The sequence below is a fragment of the Apus apus genome, chromosome 4, assembly GCF_020740795.1.
Source record: "Apus apus isolate bApuApu2 chromosome 4, bApuApu2.pri.cur, whole genome shotgun sequence".
In the NCBI taxonomy this organism is placed as follows: Eukaryota; Metazoa; Chordata; class Aves; order Apodiformes; family Apodidae; genus Apus; species Apus apus.
In genome coordinates, this window is record NC_067285.1 from 30,403,402 (window position 1) to 30,429,061 (window position 25,660).

General features: G+C 36.9%; 1 protein-coding gene across 1 annotated transcript in view; it reads right to left on the reverse strand.

Annotated features, from left to right (window-relative positions):
• Positions 1-1,023: 1,023 nt before the first annotated feature.
• CCDC6 (coiled-coil domain containing 6) overlaps positions 1,024-25,660 on the reverse strand; it is a 52,198-nt gene continuing 27,561 nt past the window's right edge. Inside the window, exons 3-9 of the mRNA XM_051618195.1 lie at positions 25,249-25,377; positions 19,992-20,095; positions 18,217-18,377; positions 15,893-16,049; positions 12,604-12,704; positions 8,849-8,973; positions 1,024-6,531 (exon numbers count right to left, since the gene is read on the reverse strand). Coding sequence (XP_051474155.1) covers positions 6,340-6,531; positions 8,849-8,973; positions 12,604-12,704; positions 15,893-16,049; positions 18,217-18,377; positions 19,992-20,095; positions 25,249-25,377 — 969 coding nt within the window. The 3' untranslated portion in view covers positions 1,024-6,339. The remainder of the gene's footprint in view (positions 6,532-8,848; positions 8,974-12,603; positions 12,705-15,892; positions 16,050-18,216; positions 18,378-19,991; positions 20,096-25,248; positions 25,378-25,660) is intronic.

The following is a 25,660-nucleotide window of genomic DNA, read 5'->3' on the forward strand; positions in this document are numbered from 1 at the left end:
AGTTCAACTGCAAATATAAAGTTTACAATCCAACAATAACACTGTAGTTATAGTAGTACATGATGCCTGCTTTTCTCCTGTTTCTATCCAAAGATAGTTACTATGATAACCCAGTATCAAGAAAGCACTCACTACAATGAAAAAAGATATCCTTAAATTCAAGTTGGTTAATGCTAATATTTTAGTAAGATGACAAAACAGTAGAAATCATGATGGGTTCTTAAGACCAATTCCCATTTTTACTACTACAAAGAAATAGACTCTTTTCTTAATTACAAGATTTACAAGATTACAATTACAAGATATAAAGCACATCCCTTTACACAAGTAAGGAAACAATTTTCCCCTTCTCTTCCTTTCATACTTACTATCAATTAGAACAGTAGCCATCCTGTCGTATACTGCTTTTTACTCAAAACGCGTAAGATGTATTTTCCCGTAACTTTGTACAAATACATATCTCTGTCCCTATGAGATTAGAAAAAAATGAAAAAAGATGAAACTCTGTTCTTCTCCTACCCCCCAATCATCAGAAAGTACCATCAAAGTAAGTAGGTCTACTAAAACTAAAAGATACTGCAGTTCTTGCTGTGGCAAAAAAAAAAAAAAGCCCAAACTCTAACTCAAAGGCAACTGTAAAAGGTTAAACATACATGTTTAATTCAGGGAGGAGAAAGATAATGCTGAAACTTTCCCACAATAAGATAAAAATAAAACTGATGGAGTCAAGCATGCATGATTATACTTTGCATATTCACTTAATTCAAAGTGAGGAGCATCTCCCACACAAACGTTATTACACAAACAGGATAACCCCTAGATCCCCCACTCAGCCATTTGAGAGAAAATACCAGAAATGGCCCAACTAGAATCAAGACAGCAAAAATAAAGACAAGCACGTATCATTCTCTGATTCCTATTTCTTGTTTTCTTCTTCTTTTTCCCAGGGATGACAAGCTGACAAATAGAAGGAAATCCACCCCATACTCTTGCATACAGGTAAATAAATTTAAAAAATAATAATAAAAAAAAAAATCAAGTGTTTATTGGAAGTCTGCATGAAGGCACAGATGAGCTTGATTACAGACACATTGTAACAATTACAAATATATGTAAACACCTTGAGATATACAACAAAGCAATAATACAGCTAATACAGGAATAAAATATAACCTGCAAAAAAACCCAATGAACGTCTTTGTATCTGAGGTTCTTTCAATGATAAACTCCAATTTACACCAACATAGTGTAATGATTTCAAAATCATCACTTGGATTCATGCTCAACAAATCTGCACTCTGGCCATTCTTGTTAACCAGGGGATTTATAATTTTGATCCAAATTTGAACAGGCTTCCTTCACTAGGATCAGGAAAACATCGGAATAACCAGCTAGACACCCAACCAACCTATAATGAGGCTTTGTAGATTCTCTAAATACACAAGAGCAATCACCAAGGTATTGAAAGTAAATATATGCTTCAGAAAAGCTGAAGGATGCTTGTTCCATTTTTACTTGCATTTGAGGAAATTGCTGTATTTCTGCAGGAAAGAAACAGTCTACAGCTGTCAGGTGATTTTTTTTCTTCCTCCACAGGAGGCTTAGATTTCATCTGAAACACCTGCCAAAACAAAAGTCAGGAATCACAAACTAAAGTGCCTTGGACAGCTTAGATTTTACCACTAGAATAAAACACCTTTGTTTATAGATACAGTATTAACTTTTATCTTGAGAAAGCCTGCCTTTGCACACAGAAGACTGCTTCCAATATTTCTGCGGAAAAAGAAATTGTTTTTTTATTTAGATACCAATGCCAGGAACTTACAAGAACTGCAACACAGCACTTTTTTGAAAGGAAACCATACAGAAAAAAATTGTAGTTTTAGTACAGGCAAGTCCCAGGCCTAGTCAAAGAATACTCTGAGCAGCAATTTACTACAGGGACACACAGTTTTCACCCGCAACCATCTGTCCTAACACCCCACTCCTCTACAAAAGCTTTACAACTTCCAGAGCCCAGTTCCAGTGAGGAAAGACTCCTATCCAGGTAATACATGCAGAACAAAATCTAGCACAGATACATTTCTCCTGACCTTGCAACCACATCATCCCAACCTAAAGATGAGGTAGTACTTTTCTTTGGAGCCTAACTACTTGAATAGGAACAAGTACTATTCCCCCTAACACAGCAGCTGTCTGCTAATGCAGTGCCAAACACCACAATTTTATCTCCACTTCAGGGCACACTACTAATGCAAAACCAGCAACAGCTGCTTAAAAAAAATAAATAACCATGATATGAGCACACACTCTCACTTAACTATGACTGCATCATAAAGGCCACGGTCTGGCATATTCAGAGACTTCCTCCCATCCACAAAGTGGCAATGACTCTCAATTTCTTCTTGTACTGAGACTAGTGGTTATTACCCAAAAGGAACATGATGGATATCCTGAGTATTTATTACAGTGAGATGTGGATTTTTAAAAAAAAAATTAGAAGATTAAGAACTCTAGTCCAAATCCAAAAAGGGCTGAAAGAGAAATTCAGCTCCTCAGGGAACTGAGGCAACCAGATTGTCTCTATGCATATAGTCCATTTGGTACTTAGTAGCTCTGCTTTCTCTCTTTTGAAGAGGACAGATCTTTCCCCTCAAGGAGGCTGTTGTAACATATGCGTGTATTATAACCTTATAGCTTACACTCATAAACCTTCTGGTTTCTTACGAGATGCTTGAACTGGAGAAATATGATCTGCACAGTCTATGCTCTGTACACTCCCAAGGATCAAAAAGAAATAGACTGCTATGACTGAAACAAAAAGGAAACATCAAAAAGAACTGAACAGTATTAGAACTCATGCTGCTTGTAAAACTAAGCATTAGGATTAGAAAATGCACTGCAAGACTTAAATAAGGTCCCTGGACTCATCGTCTTAGTAAGCAACAATCAATACTGAGCACAAGAGACTACATTCTTTGATTGAAAGAGTATTCAAAGCCTCTTATTTTTCTGTGTGATCAGTTTCTATTTATTTAACAAAATATACGGAGCCTAAATTGTCTCCTGTTAGCAGTGCAAATCACACAGGCCCCAGGAAGCTTTCTCATGTTTTTGCTTCCAAGACTGCATTTTACTTTCAGCTGAAGTGCAAAGGGATTCCACCCAGGCAGATGGATACCTGAACAAGAGCACTGCAACAGGAAAGGTTCTGTCCAGGTCCAGTGCAGCCACTGCCAACAGAAAAGCACTAACACTTTCTTGAAAAACTCCGGTAGTCCTTTTTGCCCTTGGGAATATGTTCTCAGAGGAGTACATGTCATTAAAACAATCTTATCTGGCCGTTAGCTGGAACACTATCTTCAAACAGTCCCAACTCTTCTTCCAAAGAACTTCTCTGGAACAAATCGTGGATAAAGTAAGCTCTTAATGCTCTACAGAGTATCAGCTGCATTCCAGTGTCCAAGCCAGATCCTTTGAGAGAAAAAAAAGAAGGCTGCTTGATTGTCAGAGGGGAAAGCACTGCTGGCACAGTTAAAATAAAGATTTGTTTGTTTGTTTAAAAAGTCTTTAGCTGTGAAGGGTGCACTCACAAGATGCTCACCAGAGCTAAAAATTGTTTCTGTGGCCTTACACAACTAGTGAGGATGTAGAGTGCAACTGGCAGTTGTAGTGTGAAACTGACAGTTTCATTAGAAATGCAAAGGACAGCAGAACACTACCAGGTGCTTCTGAGAAAAAGTCAACCACTTAAGCCCTCATGGTAAGCTGGACCCTCACTGTCAAGTGAGTTTATCCCATCTACGGATCTGATAAAATCACATCATTCATAACTATAATTCACAAGGAAAACTGAAAATCCATTTATATTTATTAGGAGATGGTTGTGCACAATTCCTCATCTTATTCAAAAAGTCTACAAATAAAGTTCAACACTTCTGATTGCAAGCAAATGTCTGTTCAGTGTTCTTCAGTTAAGGCCAACTTAGCGCCTTGTTACACTTTCAGGATTTAGTACACATTTGTCAGTTCTTTACTTTCCTCTAGTACCAGTGCCACTGGAATAGTAAGGAGTTCACTAAGACACTTTTTAATAGCAGCTGAACTTGGGTTACACAAATACCATTTTTTAATATGCATCAAATGTAAGTTATTCTAGGCAATTTCCATTTTAAGGTCTTAAAACAACACTGTCAAAGGCTTTTCTCCCTCCCTCCTGCATTTATATTACTACCACTATGAGCTCACACTCTATAGAGCTGTACATCCAAGAATCCCAAAGCTCTTCAGAAAGGAGGACACCATTTTAAAGAGTGGTGTACTTGACCTGACATCCTACTTACAAAATAATCTATTTTTTCTTTGTCTTATGTTTACAAAAGCGTTAAACTAAACCAATCCTATCTTGACTTTAGTCCCACCTCTGACTCTAATTTTCTCACATGCAATCCTTCCACTGATTCAGGAGCTGTTTAATTACAATGTTCACAGCTGAGTTTCCTCTACAAAAGGTGAGCATGTGCTACAGTCAATTATTTCCAGACGGAAGCACTGGTTAAATTTTAGGTCTGCCACAATCTTGAGAATCACGTGATTGGAAAGTCACTACCATAACTACTGTAATTGATAATGCACTTGATCCCATATTGGTTTAAGTGTAATAGACTACATATCAATTTCTCTAAATTTTCTCAGAGCTAAAACTACACAGCTACAGTGAAGAAATTCTAGTTTTGTCTTAAGTTGAACCTTTTACAACATTACTTTAACTTAACATTTTGATTTGGAGCACTAATTTTATAAAGATTTTTAGTTTGCAATTTTCTGAATAGGTGAGCAGCAAACATGAAAATATATGTACAAATATTAGTATACTACCAGAATGCTGTACTTCCTTCTTAAAAATGTCCTTAATAAAACATTAGGCATGTAAAACAAACTTTTGTAAACAAAAGATAAATTACTCATGTTCTGCTCTGATTATAGCCAGATACATATTCTCATAAAATAAACATTCTCTTGTCATTTTCCATGGCCCACATACCCATATATATGAGGTAAACCACTTAAAATCATCAATAATATATAAACCTCAGTACTCAACAGGAACCTCAGGAAAAATGTAACTAAGATGTCAATATGAAGAAGTGACACTTTGTTCCACTGCAAAGTGAAACCAATTTATTTGTGCTAAATGAATGGAAAGAATGTATTCAGAATACATTTCTTTATACATTGTACCGGCTTAGGCTGCTAAATAAGCATTCATCAGTGCCATTTTGTGCTACTTTCTTGTACTCTGTTTCTACCAAGCAATACAACACTTTGGCTATTACGCAGATATATTCCTATATGCTCATCTTACGTTCTAACATATGTGCTCATGTTGAACGTTCAGAATACCTGTTCAAACTTTGCTTCAGGGGAATCACAATTAATATATTTTGACAAGAAGAAAATGATCATCAGTTGTTCTCTACAATCACATCGCCTTCTGCAGCAAAAAAAAAATAAAAATCAAAGAGCACACTTTAATCAGCTATCAGTGACCTGTGGGCAGGGCCACACTGATTGAAGTTAGTTGTGACAGATCACATAGTATGGGCAGCTTACAGATTAACATAAGTGTCAAGTGAAATCATCAAACCTTAAGGTTCATGAATCGTACATTCCACAGACTCCAACAAGCCAGTTCCCTCACTGTAAAATTCAGACGGTACCATACGTTTGAGGTGCTTTTCAACAGGAGAAGTATGGACGTGTCCTGTGTGCTGAATTAAGCTTACTTACTGCATAATACAACAGAGTACGTGTCTTGGGCACTGTTTAGGGTGTCTGACTCACTTTTGCACTAGAAGCTCTTACTTCCAACGACTGAAACGTAGTGCTGATTTTCCATAAGCTTGGTAAACACTGTAATATTTCAGAATTTATCATATAATCCATCATGCCTTTAATTTTCTGCAAATTGTCATGAAAAAATATAAAAAGGTATCCCTTTAATTTAACAAACCTAAAAGCCAGGAAAATTAAGCTTTGGAGCCAAGCAAAACGACATAATGCCGTATTACCAAACAAGAGTAGCAAATGTTCCAGCCAGAGAATGGACATACATGTAGTTCAAGTAAACACTGATGGAAAACTTTTTTAAGTTAGTGTTGTAGACCCACAACACCGGCTGCATTTTATACAAACGTTTACAACACAATTAACAGTGAAGCCTATATAACCTCAGTGCAAATAAGTCAAATCCAAATATGCCAAGTAAGCCTTTGGCTTTTAGTAAACTGCTCCATGTTATGAGTCCACTTCTGACATACAGACTGCTGAGCACATGCACTAAGGCTGAGAGGAGGGATGCACTGAATGTTGAAAAGTGGCTGACTGCGATGCTGCGGATTGGGCCGTGGGCTGCACAGGTGGCGGAGGTGGTGGCGGAGGAGGCTGCACTGGGCTCTGCGTGTTTGGAGAAGGAGGAGGAGTGGGACGTTTAAATTTGTCAGGGCTGTTACTTCTTCGTGGTGAAGGCCTCTGCAGAACAAATATTGAAATCATGTTTAACACACTCCTGAACAACTTTAGGTGCAAGTCCTCTAACCAATGTACTGAGCTTGGCAAAGGAAAAAAACAAGAACAAACAATTGCACCAAAAAAAACCCCAACACAAAAATCCAAACAATTATGTAGGAAGAATTTCAAAACATTGCAAGAATCATAAAATGACTTTTACATAAATTAAATTTTACTCTGAAATGAGGCATCAAAGGAAAGGGGAAGTACTTTTGAGATCAAACAGAATAAGCACTCCTTCTTGTCAGTTTGCAGGAAATGAACACAAGACATGTCCTGAAGATACATTTACCTATGACGACCAGCAACCTAAGAAGGAATGAAAGATGCTGTAGGGACAGCACCTCCTAGTTGTGCTTGCCCACCAGTAGGTGCTGATGTACAAAGTCCAGCTACGTGGTACTTGAGTGTGGCTGGGAATGCTTTGAATACCAGAGAGTCTGCTCAGAATCTCTAGCATTCTGGAAGGCTCAGCCTGCATGCTGGAGCAAGACCAAAGCAGAATACCAGTTGTTCTTTAGAGAACAAAAAAAGATTACAACCTGCAGGAGTGAAGCAGTTGTTAGAGAGCTCTCTTCAACAGAAACCACAGATTTTCAACTCACATTTAAACACAAAGATTTAAAACCCACTTTACCTTTACAAAACTGTGTCTGCATGTGGGAAATCTTTAATTTTAGCCAAGTAAAAATATAAATTACACTGCACAACACTAACTTCTGCACTTTTGGAACCAAATTCTCACTACTTACCAATCCAGTCAGCGCTAATCAAGAACCTCATGGCATGACAAACCACCCACCCACAATTAAAGTCAAAGGTGATCAGCTCTAAGGAGAAGCATGATTACAGCACTATACCAAATCTACTACAGGTAAAGTCAATTTATTCTGTAATATAGATAAAAAATGAAGAGTCAAGAATCAAACTGCAGTGTAGTCAAATGATGTATATTGTATCTATTTTTCTGCACAACTTTGTACAATAGATTAATGCTCTAAGCAAAAAGCCGAGGGATTCTTCACAACTGAGTGACGTCTCTGAAACACTTCAAATCATTAACTGCATTTGCTTACATCTAATAATATGAAGGGACCTGGTTTTAGTATTGCGACAAAGCCAAGAGCTACTTATCAATATCTCTTGCAAAACAGTATTTTCTCCTGAAGATCATCATTTTCATAGTGACCAATTAATTTACAGTTGCCAAAAAAGCAGTATTTCACAGAGACTGAACATAACAAGTTCCTTGAAAATCTTATTTATAAAATTAGGTTCCAGGTTTTCAGAAGCATAAATACCTTCTATGACTAACTCACATAACACACAGCAGTGTGCTGAATCTGGAATCAGGATTCTACCTTCCTGCTGAGCTCCAGTTTTCCTCCTGCTCTACCTCCTATTGAAGCACTCCCACCGCTCTTTGCCCAAGGAAATTAACAATGAACTTTGCACGCTCACCTGAAAGATTTTAGAACCAGTTATATTTTAGCATTCCACTAAAAGTCTATTGAAACATGTTTTCACACCTGAGAATGACAAGTATATGCAAGACCCTGAAGAATATTTCTATAGTACCACACCAGTTGAGAAAAATCAAAATGGTCTTGAAACAACAACTATAAGGTATTTTACCAAATGGTTAAATATTTTGGCTCTGTTTGCTTATTAAACTCCAGAAATACTTAGAAGAAACACGATTAAGTAGAAATGCATCAAACATCAGAGGTAAATAGGAAATAAATCCAGTCAAAAGATATGAGAAGTTGTCCTAAGAAATGTTTATATGAACTTTCTTCTTTGTCAATGAGAACAGAAAATAAGAGTTAACTGCCTGTTACAGTGACATGGTGGCAGCATTGTGTGTCATCCTGAAGAAAACCTGAGCTTGAAGCAACCTCAGATGACTCATCCGTCAGATGGTGGAGACTAGGAGAAAAATGAAAGCAATGTTTTTACTTCCTGGGACAGGCTTAGTAGCTTAGAACATCACTTCTCACACCCTGCCTGCTGATCCATAAGATGATACCGATTACTGTCCTTAAGATGATAATACATCCTATTCTTTTGAAGAAAATAAGGTTCTCGAAAAAGAATCAGTTTGAGGGGTGAAGAGGAAAATCAGGGTTGAAGAAAGCAGCAATAGTTATCTTGGAGTAAGGAGACAAAAACAAACATTTACAAAAATGTTTTGTAAAAAAGCTTAAGGACAAGCAATCATGACTTTTAAAAACCAAACTGACATTGGTAATAAGTATTTTCTATTTTAAATACTTACTGTAATACCATGGGATGGTCCCATATGTTGCACATGAAGGCCTGGGGAATTGTAGTAAGACATTCCAGCTCTAGTCAGTGAAGTTGGTGGTGTGAAACCAACTGTGTGACTTGCATATGACAGACCTAAAAATTGTTAAAACAAGGTAACATCATCATTACTGTTTATATTACAAACTGTGTCACGTTTTAAATTTTTTCTAGTTCATCATCAATGATAGGTTAAGAAATTCTAACTGCTACCAGATTAGAAGCCTAAAAAATAGTGATTGTACTGAAAAGCACGATGTAAAATCAATTTATTTTTTTGTAGTAAACTGCCATATGTTTCAAAACATACATTACAAAATGTTGAACATAACTTTGGTGTAAAGCTTCCTCGGCTACTCAGTTTCAGTGTACAAGTCAGTCCATCCAGCCTTCTATTTCTCCTCAGAGGAAATGGGTTCCTCGACAAAATACATTCTGGAGAAGCAGAGAGGTTGTGCCTGGAGAAGCCACCTAGCATTGGGCCACTAGGAGCTTCCACAGAGGAACTGCATGTGGGTGGCTCCTCCAAGGCATACCAGATCTACACCCAGGCTTCCTCCTGGTTTGCCTTGGTATTTATAGAGAGGGACACAAAGATCTTTGGGGCTGCAACGTTAAAACACTCTGGGATTAGCTCCTAGCAAACCAGCAGAGCAACAAACATTTAAAATTACAACTTGTTTTATCCACAGTACAGAAAGCCTATTATTAAAAAGTGCAAATACCTAATTCTTCCATCAAAATATCTCCTTTCTGTAAGAACTAATCTATACAAATGCAAAGTACTCAAAGAACTATCCAAAGTAAACAGAAACAGCAACTGTTAAGTGCTCCAAGTTCAGATCTTGAAGTGTCCTGCACATTTTGGGTATTCCTGAAAAGAGTACCTTTTCCGAAACCTTTAGCTCATTGTCTTCTGACAAAAATATCAGTAAGGTAGCAGACAAGACTTTTCTCAGCTGTTTAATATTAGACACTAGCAACTGCTTTGGAATATTATGACAAAAAAATTCTAAAGGTCTATTAAACTTTTGTAACACCACATTGGATTTAACAGTGCTCACACACCAACACTAAATCAGTGCAGAACAGTGCCACTATAGCTACAGTATGCACCAATGCTCAACTTTGTCCTTAACTGCATGTGTCTGTGTTTGTGCCTAAAATGGATGAGACAAGACCCTGAGAAAAAAAAAAAAAAACAAACCAAAAAAAGCCCTAACCCTCAAATCACTAACAAAGTCATATAAGAAAACATACTCCCCCTGCTTCCTTCAATTCTAAGTTTGATTCTGCTACATTCCCAATGTATGACTGATGCTAGTCACAAGTGACTCCAAAGGAATCACTGTCACTTTGTAATAGTTAAACAATGCAGATGAACAAAATTAATCTACTTTTTGACAACACAATCTAATTGTCCGGGCAGCACATGTTTTATAACTAAGTGCTTTTGTAAGCACAAAGACAGAAAGAAGTCAACATTCAGGTAGGTTACACTGTGTTGCAAGTCAGAGACAAGAGCCCAGAATGGTAAAAGTCAAAAGTATGCTTTTAGTCCCCACTGCAAAATTACAATTTTTGGCCTGCTTTGGGATAAACCAGCTCCAGAAGTTTTACAAACACCAGTCTACCCAGCAATCAAAGAAGTGGTAAGAAAGTAATGCCCATACACAGCTCATCTCTGCAGTCTAAAAATCTCTACCTAGCCCAGCTGCCGAAGCAAAGCATAAAATAATCTACCTACACTAAAGACAAACTGGTAATTACAGTAACTAACCCTCAACTGCCTGGAGTAACAATACTTCCACAATCCTCAAAGTTCCATGGACTGCTGGAAATCTCAGTAGCATCTCAGCTTGAAAGAGTCCTCAAAAGCAGCATCTCAAGACACAAGCACAAAAGGCTCTGGGATTCAAGAGTCAGATTCTGATCCCTTAAACCTGACTTGTTTAATCCATATGAGACTATTGGATTTCTAACTGGTTTCAAATTATGTTTCTGTTGTCAGTGGACAACATTTCTACAAATCCAAACATAATTTCCCAAATGAAACACATCAAGTCATACAATTACTTGACACAAAATATAACTGTTCTATTATTCTGTGCTGGTACTTTTGACAGTGTCATACCATACTACTTGAGATATAAAGTACTTTCAAAAACTATTTGTTTTCATCCATCACTGCATTCATATAAACAACAGACAGCTGTACGAAATTCTTTATTGATCTCATATCTCTAACAAACTGCTGCTTCTATTTTCCTGAAGTCTTCCCAACTGTGGATATTAATTTATCAGATGTGAAGGAGAGTAATGGAGATGCCTGTGCAGAAGTGCTAGTCTGGAACATCTACTGTACCAACATTACCAAAATTGTGAACTCTGTCAGGAACAATCATTTCAGCTGTGCTATTTTTAACTGTGCTTCAGACTGTTTCACCATCCCCTGCCTGACATAATTCCCATGAGAACACAGCACTCTTACAGCAGCTACTGATGAAGTCCACAGGGAACAAGGAATGGTTATAGGGAACAAGTAGTTACTCCAGAACTGTTGTTAGCATGAGTATGTTTCTGTACACCCAGTTACAGGAAAAGGATAAGAAAACACGTATCCTTTTTTTGGTAACATACCTTGCACAACACTGAATGTCAACTGATTCGGCTCATTTCAGAAGCCAGAAAACCTCTTGAAAAACTCTATCCTAATGCTCATCTCTAACACTGAAACATGGCTTATGGTCATAGCTAGTTCCACACACGCTTACTCCTTTTGCAACACCTGGATGAAAACTATTTTGAGTCCTTCTGAAAAACTAAAGAAACTGAAGTCAGTCTTAAAAATGAAAAACAAAAAAGCATTTTATATGTTCTAGCAGACCTGTGTAATGAAATATCTCGATCCCATCCTACAGAATGTGTTGATAATAGAGCACATCTCATTTGCCCTTACTGTAACTCTGTCCAACAGGTTCTAAAGATGAATTTGGGAAAGCAGAGCGTGCAGGATTAACTTTGTTATGTACAAGTGACTTTGTGATTGCCACGTAACATCCACAGCCAACAACTTCTAATGAATGTCCAAGTGCAGTTTTAAGGGACTTTAAATTTCAGTCAATAAATATGTCAGTAACACAAATGTGTGTCCTTTGACTTGAAATATATAATTTGGTAATTAATAACTCAGAGAAGGTTATACCAAGTTATTGGGAGACAGGAATTCTTAATTTTACAGTTACTGTTTTACAACAAAAAAATAGCAGAAGTACAAAAGCCATTTCTCCACTAAGAGAAATGGACTTTTTTCCAACACGTTCAAGATTAGACTTCTGTACGAAGCTTTGATTCAGAGCATAATAGCAGCCTAGTTCATCATCAAACTCTAGAAATTTGTTTGAACTATGCATCCTGTTGGGCAACTTCTATGGAGTGGGGAGCAGGGAGGAGGAAGAGACAGTAAGACAGAAAATGAGAGAGAAATAAGGAAATTTCAAAGCGATAGCAATTTAACTGACCATTAATATCTGCTCACAATGTAAAATAGAACCATTCAAATATCATGCTGCACAAGAAGACATCTAAGGCAAAACTATTCTTTCATTTATTATGATTTTTTTTTTCTCCAGACTAGCTTTGAAAGGCTGCTGACCTAAATATATTAATAGGGCATGTTATTATGTGATGCATACAATAATTTTAGAAACTGGGTTAAATATTTACCAGGTGATATAGGTCTGCTAGAACTTGGTGAGGGTGTATAAGGGATAGGACTGGACACAGTGCGAGGTCTTAATCCTTGTGCAGACATCTCATTAAAATATCTAACAAAAAAAGGTAAAGAATAATTAGATCAAACCTTTTAAAATGTGCCATATTTTTAAATGCTTCACTGTGGTTTTCTCAATTCCCATAAGAATCACATTAGATTAATGAAGGACCAGTCACCTTTAGAAAGTCATGACAGGAACTCTTGTCATTGCTGAAAGCTCAGACACTGGCTTAACTTTCAATGGAAATAACTGGATTTATGTTAGTCATTTACAGTTAGAACTGTACAAGTTGCATAGGATTAGAAAAGTACATATTAAAGCCAGAGGCCTAAACCATGTCAATCTGATACATACTATATTCTTGCACACCACACATCATTTCTACATTGAACTCAATACTTGTCTGGCTGGAGTGTATCTTCCAGAAAGGCATTCAGCACTAATCAAAAATCAGGAAAAGGGTGGGGAAAAGTAATTAAAGTATTGATAATTTGTTCCAACAGCTGATCAGCCTCAAAGTTAAAAACATGCCCTGTTTTGTCCTTGAACCCCTCTGGTCTCAACATCGAGCCATTTGCTCATCATGTCTTTTGCCACTGGAACAGAGAGTCATTTTGAATCCAGGACTTTCTCTCACTGAAGATACTTACAGACTGTGTTACAAGACACCTCCTACAATTCTCTGTGCTAAACTGAACAGATTAGAACATAAGGCAACGCATTTTCCCCTACCTGTAATAATTTTAGTTGTATTTATTTGTACTTTACTCAGTGAACACAGTGAAGCTTTTTCAAAACCATCACGTGCTATTCAAAAGGAGATAAAAATCATGCCAACTGCTCCTACTTGCCACTTAGTGTTGATATCTCAGAAGTAATTTTATGTATTTTTTCCACTGCACAAGGCTGGCGGTTTTCAGGTTGACTTGCTTATGCACTCCCCGCTTAAGATTTTTCAGTTATTGTCTAGATTAAAGGTTCAGCTGCTCACATTCTCCTGCACATATGATTGCAAATCAGTGCACCTGGGTTCATATTATTACATTTAGCTGTGTTTCCTTACTAGACACAAGAAAGCATCAGGCAAAATTAGCTAACAGCCCTTTGACTCTTATTTGTCTCCCCTTCTACCACTGTGTTCTCAGAAATTCTTAGTAACTACAATTATTTCCAGATCACAGAAAAAAAAAAACAAACAACATAGAGGAGCACTAAAAAAAACTCTTGTTCACAGACTTGTGAGGTCTGTGAACCAGTTCATAAACTACTTGAAACATTTTTTAATACTGCATCTTACTGATTTGTAACCTGGATATTCAGAGTTACTAAGCCACAAGGGCTAACACAGTACCCTGTAGTGATATCCAAGTTGGTTTAAATTTGGGTAGATCAGGTACTAAAAGTAGATGCAACAGAGAACAACAAATTTTTCTAAAAAACTGCCAGTGGCAAGATTAGTGAAATTCAACTGACTAGGCTACCTCTGCAACACACAGCAACCTGTAAAGCAGACAGCAAGTGTTTTACAGCAAAGCAGTGGTCTTTGAATTTCATCTTCTTTTATTCTACAAAAATACAATTTTCTGTAAGTCATCCTAGTATCTGGATCAGGTGATAGGGAATAGCAACACATCATTAGTATGCTCCCTGGTTTCAAGTATTTCTCTTAACTAGTCCAGTGAACAAGATGGCAGACTGAGAGCACAAAGCTGCTACTGGTCAGGAGGAAGTTTTGGGAGAGCTGTGTCTTTTGCACTCAGTAAAGCACGTTCACCCAGCCTATCTACAAAAAAATAACTATCATCAGCTAACAGAATGGAACTGAAAAACCTGGATATCTGATCCATCACCACCACCACTTTTAGTAAGCTGACAAAATTTACATTTTAAAATCACTACTGTGTGTAGTTTCCCAATTATTTTGTCTACACAGTTCTCCTAAGACTAACCACTCTAGTGCCTGTTTTGTCCTTCCCTTTACTTTGTACACTTGCACTGCAAATGCCTGTTTTGGAGCAATTCTGTCATGCCTTTGCAGTGCCAAGAAAAATCAACGTGACAATGAAATTTCTTGGATGTACAAAATAGTTAATCAGTTTTAATTCAATTTTATTCATTATGACTACCTACAACTGGTCGACAAAAAAACTGTTAGGATACTCTACATGTTTGGATTAATACAGGTAATCCACATAAGCTATATTTCCATTAGGATGTAAATACTGGCAGAAAACATTAGGCTAATAAAAGTAGATTCAAACATGAGAATTCTTTGTTTCTAACAATTTAATTTCCATAGCATTCACTATATATCAATACCAGATGTTACAGCAATCTATGTCAGTGTCCTAGTAGTTCATTAACATGAAAACACTACCTTGAACTTTAGGGGTGGTCCTTGAAACAAAATATCTGATTCTTTGTTTCTGGTAAATGATGGCTTATAATAAAATATACTGTTGACTCAAGAAGAAATGTCTCCGTATCAGAATACACAGCACAGGGTAACTTTTTCATTTTTTTCAAAGGACCACTATAAATCCAAAATGATTTCAAACAATACAATAATGAGCATTTGATAAGAAATGTTTTATTCAGTGTACTTAAAATCCTCTTTCAAGATACAACACTGACATACGACTATGATGTGAGAAAACACTAAAAGGCATCATATAAAACCATAAAAACTCAAGACTATCTGTAAGGTCAGTGCAAGCAAGACAGCTTGCAGTAGAGGAAAAAAAAATCAAGGGTGGTATGGTTTTGATATCAAGAACAACCAACAGTTCTGGAAATGCTTCCACTCTAAGGCTTTATCCAGTATCCCCTTCTGTTTGGCTAAACACATTGTTCTTTCTGTAAAGGGCAAATTAGCCCAAGTAAGGACACTATTCCTACCTCACAGAATTCCTTACAGTTACCAATTTAGTGGCAAAACAAAGGTACTATGATCAAATTACCCTGAATCTTAACTCCACAGCTACATTTATTTCAATATACATTATCAGACCCTAGGCAATCTTGAGATAGAAATATTTTCTTTTTCACTGTTGAAATTAATGCATTTTTTTACACAAGTCTAATACAATGCTACTGAAGAAATTCCTGGATCATGCCAAAATTTGATACATATACTAAACCCAAATACACATTATTTCTGTAAAAGCTTATTCTATAATATTGAATATACGTATCAATAGTTCAATGCCAACATATCTGGATAGCTAGAAAAGACAAACCTTTCATCATCCATCTCTAAGCTGGATTCACTTTCTGACAGTTGCCTGCAGAGTGCTTCCCTACGTTCCATTTCCCTCTGCAATTTTCTTTGAAGTCTCAAGTTTTCTTCTCTCATATGTCTCTCCTCTTCTAAATATTGTGCCATCTTCTCCGAATCTGAAATCCAGAATTTTGTTAGCATTATTATATTCACAGAAAGGCAAAGATGTTGTACCTAATTTTACTCCAGTATTTCAAGAATAAGGTTGTAGAAAATGCTCAGGATGGATCACTCAAAATTCCTGTCTCTAAATCATTAATTCTTAGCATATTTCAGAACAGTATCTACTAAAATACATATCTAGCAGACAGCAATTTTGGAAATAAAAAGTAAAAAGCAGGGAAAGTTTTATATATTTCCTTAGACTAATCTGAAAAGGAAGGAAAAAAGTATTGGAGAAAATAATAAAACCAAAAGAAGAAACGGAATGATTCCTGCTCCACTGAAATCTTTTTCACATTTACAAATATTTTACTGCAACACATCGAAGAAATCATTTTAAAGGTGTATTTCCATTTCAAAGAAGGAAGCACAAAAAAAGTTCTGAAATCCCAAACACTGAAACTTACATTAGATTGGTACCTTATATGTATGCAATAGCATTCCTTCAATTACACATTTTCTCATAGAGATTGGCCAGCAGAACACATACCAATATTAAAAGCAAAGAAGTGGTTTACTCTTTACATCAAAGGGCAACATGAATTTGCTATTCTAAACAAGTTCAGCAAACATCACTTAAAACAGGCTGGTATCACAGGCTATTTGGAGTCATAAAATCAAATACTAAAATATTTTTAATGACCACATATTGCAAACACCAATCTGGAAACTCTATTTCAATTTCATCTTCTGCTTGTAGGCTGCTGCAGCACACCCACCCTTTCTATTGGTATTGCTATTCATAGTGCAGCTCTGTTCATCTGTTCACGAAGGGAAAGAGTACTTTTAAACCTAGAGCTCATTTGCAACATGAATTTTACTTTAAGTGCTTCTAAATTTTTACACTAAACCACAGCAATTCAAAGATAAACCACTTAATATCAAATACTTTAAATTAAATTAATTAGACTCCATTTGCACAAAGAGTACTTTAAGGCCTTGTTCTCGTTCTGAAGTTCAGAAAATAAAGGCTGCAGTGAAGAACTGGCAAGTATTGGAAGACTGGCAGCCCTTATTTTCTTTTAACTGATGCAGATTATTAATACCACAAACTTGTGCCCAAGGCCTCTCTGCACAAAAGCTTTCTCCCATCATCTGTCTTTAGGAAGGCTGCTGTCTTTGGCAAGCTATTTCTCTAAACAGGGGTTGAAACATTCCAGTTAGCCTGCCAAAACCAGCACACTACAGGGGGAGAATACTGCCTGCTTCCCACCCACCCAAATTTTTCTGTCTGCATGGTTAAGTACCTACTTACCTATCAAAGGAAGTACAGCGCTACTGACTAGAAACTGTACTATCAAAAAAGGCATAACTGATGAACCTTGGATAGAAATTTTAAACTTGGCATAAGGGAATGAAGGATTGCCATTGCAAAGATCAAAGGAAAGGGCAAGCAAACCTTCCTGCCATGGGAGACCATGAGCTCAGAGCCGAAGGGCAAGGCAAAAGGAGGCTTTCCACTTCTGGCCAAGGGTCCATGACACTTTTCACAACAGACACACACAGACTTCTATACAACTCTGTCTTCTGTCCACTTCAAAGCAATCTTACATAGGTAAGAACAAAGTAAGAGTAACTGTTCTACTATACTGTGAAGTCAAATAGCTGCCTGAACAATTAGTCTAACACAGCTACAAACAAAAGGTAGCCACAATCTTAAACAAGTGAAATTCTTACATACAACTGAACTTTATTTTGCCAGCTGTTAATCAACTCTTAATTTATGACAAGACTCCTACAAAGCAGGCTTTAATTATGTTTTGAAGAATCTGTATATTGAAATGCTGCTAAGCCTCTGAAAAAGACCAAAAAAATTTAAGAAAAAGAAAAATGCAGTATTTTTTTCTGGCATACATATATTCAAGAAATATTTGTTCATTCTTCCAGAGACCCTTCAAGTAAAGCTAAAAAAACTCCACCAAATTGCAGAGTAAGTATCAATGAGCAATAATACTGCAATTATGAAAATGTTTTAATCCAAACTTGTTCTATTTTTTCCACTTCTACCTTATATTCAAAGTCATGAAACTATATTTTACATATATGAAGATATACATACAAGATTTTTATAATGTTACATTACACAAACTTTAAAAGATTTAAAACAAGTTGTTTACTCACGCTGTAGCTGTGCAGCCCTCAGTTGTTTCTTTAGCCTCTCCACTTCATTCTTTAAAAATCTGATATGTCTCATCATATTTTCTGGAGAATCTATCTCCATTGATATGTCTCTGGGTGATGGTGGAGCAGATACTGGCTGGTCTAGTTTCTCCTGCAAAATTCTGTATGAAAAACAGTTTAAATTTTATGTTGAATTTTAGCAAAAGGAAAATTTCTTAAATCCCTCAGAAAGCCACTGCAAGGATTCTGATAGGTATGTAAGATTTATTTTAACTACTGGTTTTGGGGAGGGAACTTTGGGAGGATTTATAGTGCTTTCTCTTTTGAATCAAAATAAAACAGGTAACATATGTTGTCCAAGTTGAGATGGATTTTCTAAAATACTCAGACAGACATCCCCAAATATTTCTTCATACAGTTCAGGAAAAACAAATTCTGGACGATATATTGTTATCTCAGTTTTATATTCAATTGCTAATTATTCCACAGAATAATTTCTAAGCAAATTCATTTCATCTCTTACGAGTTTTTACATTTATGTTCTTGGAGGGAGAACACATATTTAAGATGAAAAGATGAGTAAAGTATGTCTTTGGTGAAATAAGCTTTTTCTGTGTTTTTTTACATCAGAAAGGTATTCTATGTAGTCAAGATTTCAAATATCTTAAATAACTGACTGTAAATTCAGGAGTAATGAAATTGTCTGATGAAATAAGCATATGGTAGATGTTAAATGTTCTAAACTATGGGTTTTGGAATTAACACATCACGTTTTTCAGCCTGAAAGCATGAAACTGTTCTTCACTACAAACACGCTGCTTGGCCAGATCCAACTCTGCCCTGAAGAGCAGGGACAGCAGCAAGCAAGTACCACTCTTTGCATGGCCCAATATCCACATGTAACACACAGAGAGGTCCTAAAGCAGAGTCTGAGCACACCACAGCTCCCCATTAGAAGGCACAGTCTGAAATATATGAAACCCATATGGTTTGGCTTAAAGAAGGCTTTAAATCCAAGATGCACAAAAATACTACCAAAGGTGTGTGCCACTATGGATTTACCACTGTTGAAATCACATGTAGCACTTCAGAACACCTTCCATACAGCAGGGCTCCACAAAACAAAACTGCAAAGCCTGCAGTTCACCTAGGCTCAGATGTTTTCTGAGGCCTCAGTCAGTCACACTAACACAACTGTCCTTAAACATAATATCTTCTACTGTACTCACCCCCAAAACAGTTCTTGTAATACGGTGTTAAAGACAGAGCAGCTTTAATACATATTTTTAATCTTAGCTTTCAAAAGAATACAAAATTGCACTGTCATAACTTCTACTGAAGCAGCAGTGGGAAGTCTCAATGACATGAACGCACATCACTGAGAAAAATGCTGAAGTCTTCTTCAAGCCAACAGGCAAAACCCAAGAGCTTTTCGTATAATAAATACACTAAAATACCACATTATTTTCTCCAGGCCACCAATATAAAGCTAACCCCGAACCAGAAGCTTTAAAAAGAGTCTATCAGCAGTTGAAAAAATTCAGCTAAATCCTTTAAGCTTTTCCAGGTCACTTCTTACACTATTTATCTTCATGTACTTGAAGCAATCAAGGGTTGCAGCCTCATGTAAACAAGGAGCTTTACAACTGCTTTAACTCCCAGGTTTTCACAGATTAAACAACTCTTATGAGACAGACATTAGCATATTTAATCCAGACCATTAGTACTAAATGATGTCTCTCCCACAGTAACAAACACACTGCAACATGACAAACCGTTTTTCTGCTTCAAGCTTATCCATCCTCTTCCAGAGACGATTCACTAGTGCCTCTTGTTCTTGTTCCAAAGTATTTTCAAGGTCAATCTTCTCACGTCTTAGCTGGAAAGGAAAAACAATCCATGAAAATGATGGAAACACATTTTTTGCAAGGAACTGTCAACAGGGAACATAATTCATGTAACACCACCACTTTACGTTATGCTCTATGACAGCAAGGAGAAGGTGAGGAATAGACAAGTTAGGCACAACACACTGGTCACAGAGCCAATGAAAAATCAAGAGATTCAGGAGTTGCACAGTTGTCATCTCCTTAACAGAATTTTTTCTCGTAGAACTTCATGTCTCCGGCAAGAGACCTCCAGCAAGGTAAGGAGGAACTTGGAACCTGGACACACGGTCACTGATGACATGACAAGCCTATCCAAAGACACCTCCTACTTCATGTGTCTCTGAAGTTCAAAGTGAATTTTACTGTCCACTACACCAGCATTCATTCTTTTGAAAACTGTTAGACTTCTGTTAGTGAAAGAACCCCAGTTAAGTAAGCCAAAAATCGAACAGAAGCCACGTTTGCCATGTGTTAAGACAAATCAGTGATGCAACAAAACCAGTAAAGAAAAAATCATGTGAAGTGCCTCAAGTGCTATTGTATCCTCCCTTACTGGCAGAAACAAGTGTACTTCTGTCTTAGCAAAGGCTTTACAAAAGTAAGCGCTTAAGTTGACTTTATTCCCATTCACTGCCTGCGTGAACAAACATTCTAGATTCTACTACAAGCTAATAAAAGCAGATATAATGTGGAATCACACATTAAGAAATCTGGTTTTAGTATTTCAGCACAAACACAATACAGATATTGATAACAATACACTAGAATACTAAGAGGCACAGCTGATCCTATCCAGTAACACTGGAAGTTGAACTCTTGAGTTTGCAATAATGAAACAAATGGGAACAGATAAACACCTTTTCAGGTGGAAAATAATGTTGAGTTTTTCCCAGACATGCTTTAGTTAACTCTCAAAATTTCCTGATGGGCAAATAATCCCACATTACAACACGGAAAGACTGAAAACAATCTTCTGAACTGACCTCCTCACACATTTACTGCATCACTGAGTGAAGTGCTTTTACAATAATCTGTACAGACTCTGTGCTAAATTAATACTGAGCTATTAATATGCTAATTAATACTAAATTAATATTGAGATACCCAAATAAAATTTAAACTTAAGCACTTCAGGGAACAGTGCAAGTTTAATGAATGCATAACTTTCTTCTTTAAAGCTTAGAGGACTTAGTTATTGTAAGTGAAAATAGGTATATATTGATGAGTAATAGGAAATGCAAATAGAAAAAGAAGCTGTTTAATAAAGCTTTCCACGTCTGAGATTCCAGATGTATATTTAACAGTTGATTTCAATAAAAGAGAAGTAAGGAGCAACATGCTTCGGTCCCACATGAGGGATGAGAATTTGGATCTTGACTGATACTTCCCTCCCCACACCAGCAGAAGCTGGAGTGGTACACAGGCAAAGGGCTCAGCCCAGGCGATACAGGGCACTTTGCCTTTGGGCACTGCTCATTAGCCAGTCTGGCCAATGCTTGGGGCTGACAGTTAAGAGGGAATAAAGTACACAAAACTTTCCGTGGATCTGCATATTGTGCTTCTACATGACCAACACACACCCCTCCACTACACTGCATAGCTGTCTATATAAACACGAGAAAAAAGGTTTGACTGCGGATCATTGCTTCTGCAGCAATGCTTTTTGCATCACTTCAATGCACCATGGTTTAGACTCACCTGCTCTGACACAGTCTTTTTACAATAACTATGTTATTGACCTAGCACCAAACAAACCCACAAAAACCTACTGGTGAAAATAAATCTGTTTCATTTAATGGTAACAATAAGATGGAATTCAAAGACAGAGAAAGCTATTTATAATCTTGGATTTGAAAAAATTAAGATTGCATTTAGTATTATAGCAACCATCACCAAGGCAGCAGAGTCCATTAGTTAGAAATCTGCCTGTAGGTGAGCATGCACAATGGAAAAGTCAAATAATCAGCAACAACATAGAAAGGAGCCTTGTGTTGTACCCTGAAGCCTGACAGACGTGCTCTGATGAAGCACCAAAGAAACAGGGTTGTAAAACAGAGATCTGAAACTCAGATCTGAAACTCCACATTCCCAGCAATATGAAAACACACTGGAAACAAGTATATTCCTTTACTGATTTTGACTGTTGTCCCAGTTCCTTCCAGTGTCAGGACATAACAGCTTTGAGAATTAGCATCTTTAATTGAACCTACAGAAGGTTCAATTGTGCTGCAACTGCAGCACTCTGACTGGAGCTGTGAATTCAGAGACTAGGTATATTTCTTTTGTGCTAGGTAGAGATGTACTTTGAAATGCAGTTTAACTGTAGTCAATTCATTTGTTAGGAATGTGACAATACTCTAAAAGTAAGCAGGATGGGATTGTATCTCAAGAACAAAGCAGCACCTCTGTCAATACTAGCGTCATTCTAAATGGGTTCAAAGTTACACTCCAATAAAACACAATTTAATTTTTACCATCATAAAAGGGAAAACAAGGAAGTACTGCCTTTTTTTTTTATGTTAACCTACCCTTCAGAGTAGGAGAAAAATCTAACCTTCTTCACCATGCAATGGTGTTTTTTTTGTCATCTCCTTCTCCTTCATGCAAAACTTTACTTCAAATGCAGCTAAAATATCCATTGCCTGTGTATTTCTGGATTACCACCTCTTCAGTCTTCTTGCCAACTTACTAGCCAGCATGAGATCTCCTGAAAATGAGATCTTCCAAATCAATGAACATTGAGTATCATATCTGCCTAAGCCCACTATAACAAATTTCACTTCTTTCTCATGTCATCGCCCCTCCCTGTTTGTAACTTTAATTCTTTGCTGCTCTCCAAGAATATCTTCCCAGAAGATTTCACACATCATGTTATTCTCCTTTCAAAGAAGCAGATAGGAGATTATTATTAACAGTTTAGTTCTTATTTCTCATCTCTTAACTGCATCACTTCCAGTTACTCATTGTACTGTATGAAATAGAAAAGCAATTAAAAAGAGTAACAGCAAGACTGCACAAACCTGGCCTCTGTAGGAGAAAACCAACTGCTATTTATTTCTTATCAAACCACTGAATTATAACTCAGAACATTACTCAGAACTGAGACATTCACTTAATGAAATAGTCACATGTCATAAATTTCTTCATCATTCTTCAGAGAAGAATGTTCTGTCACTTCAAGCTGACTTCAGAAAATTAAGTCAGGTCACATTTGAACCCTAAGATCCAACCTAATTTTTAATTTAGGAATAACATTCTGTGCATCCATCACTGATGCAAACTGGCTACCTACTAATTGCCTATAGCCTAAGCAGCTCAGATGAGAGAAAGCAAAGGAAGGACACCAAGCATAGGTAATTCATGTTCCATACTTTAAAAATAATAGTTGAGTGGATGCACGTTGTAACTATCTGCCCACTGGTTACAGTGGCAGATCTAGTAACACAGCCCTAGACTGTGTTCCAAGCATTGCTGAAGTACTCCTTCCAAGCCCTGTTTAGCAGGTCTCCTAAAGGTTATATTGTAGTATTGTGGCAACTCTCTTCCTTAATTCCCTGTGTGTACGTTACAGGTAACATTGGTCCGCTCACAATTTTGGTTGCTTATTCCTAGGTACAGCACATGCCCCAAAGGCTGTTGCTTCAGCTGGTTAATTAGCATAATAAGCTTTTTTTTTTTTTTTTTTTAATATGTGCAAGAGAAGAAAGCATGCCAAAGTTCAAAGGAATGGGATTTGCTATACCTTACTGCAATAGAAAACAAAGGTATACATTGCATTACATCTAAATACATGTGGCATCTCTAAGACTAACAGATAAATTTAACATCTTCATTAAAAATAAGTTTTCAAAGTCAGATATTTGAAAAAAAGACTTCATATCAACAAAATATAAGCAATTCACATATAACCAGCCGTGCTTTTTGAACAATCTATTGTTGACATTCAAATGTAGCAACAAGTTTCAAATTTTATAATTTCACAAGTCTGTCCGCCCAGGACAATGACAGGAAAATAAATACCATTACCATTTCAAAAACTCAACCAGCTCAACATGAAAGCGTACTTCGCATTTTTATTAAGTGGCCGCCACCACCACCTTGTGGCTAAGAGAATTACTTCACTCCCATGTTTCCATACTGGTTAAGGATCCGCTGGAAACTACATTTTCCTACCTTTCTGTTTTTCAATTTGTTTCATAGATCTCTCTATATAGAGTGTTAGCATAAGAATCAAGAAAACACATTTCATCATTAAAATATTCATTATTTATCCACACTGTCAACAGAAATCAGAGTCATGCAAACCTGGTAGAAACTCGTATTACCAGCCACAAAAAAGACCCACGTCTGATGAGAATAGCAAAAAAATTCACAGAAATATGTGCTATATTTACATCACCCATATTATTTGACTCCCACAAGCCAGAAAACCTAAGTTCTTCAAACAAGCCTGTATGTTTTCTCAGTTTGCTTTTTAAGTCAAAAGACTCCTACTACCACTGAGATGCTTTGATGCACATGCCTAAAATTAGACATAAGAGCAGCTCCAATGTCTAAAGTTCCAGTGGAAATAGGACCAAAACAGGTGGTGTTTTACCTTTGTAATCTTCACGGCTGTCTAGGGCAAAAGGGAGTCAGACACAGGCAAATCTCAGATCTTTTTAAGCATATGCACAGCTGACATCTCACAGCTAGATTTTTCTGGGCTGTCTGCATTGTCACCAAAAGGTGACCTAGAGCTCAACTAGACCCACACACCCCCCACTCACACCCCACTCACTGTTCTGCTTATCTGCTATCAGAACTGACAGTCCCTCTCACTAGCAGCGTGATGCACTAGTGATGAACATGATGAACAGCAACAAGATGCATGACCTCCAGGAAGGCTGTGTTCACACAACTCACAGTTGTCCAGCAGCCATGAAGGCCTGCAGTTAGGCTACCAAAAGTTGTAGCCAAGAAAAAAAAGAATAAAACTTTCTCATAATCAATTATGTTAATGATTTACTGCTTTGGAAGTCAAACTGACTTTTCTATATTCTTGTCATTGCCCAGTTTCTTATAAAAAAACAAGTGTATTATTTTCGGGTTTTTTCGGAATCCTTTGGTTTATAGTCATGTAATTCTAAAAATATGAAGTTACCTGCTCCAGGGTGAGCTGCTTCGAAATGGTATCATTTTCCAGTTTCTTAATCTTCTTCATCAGTTTGTTCACTTGAAATTCCTGTTCCTGCTCTAAATGCTGCTCCAGTTCAGCTTTCTCATGCTGCAGCTAAAAATTCAGGAGACATGGAAGTATTTTTAACACAGAAAAAAAATTATGGAACATTATACACCATTGATATTTATTTACATATTTATTCTTGCTGCACATTAAATTCTGTACTGATAATTCTTTTCAAAAGACTTCAGAATGCACCGACCACCCAACAGCCCTTCAAAAAGCAACATTTTATCCTGTGTCCCATTTACAAAGCAGACAGAAGTAAACTAAACTTCCAAATATTTAATACAATAAAATCAAAATAGATTACGTATAGCAGATGAAGTAACTT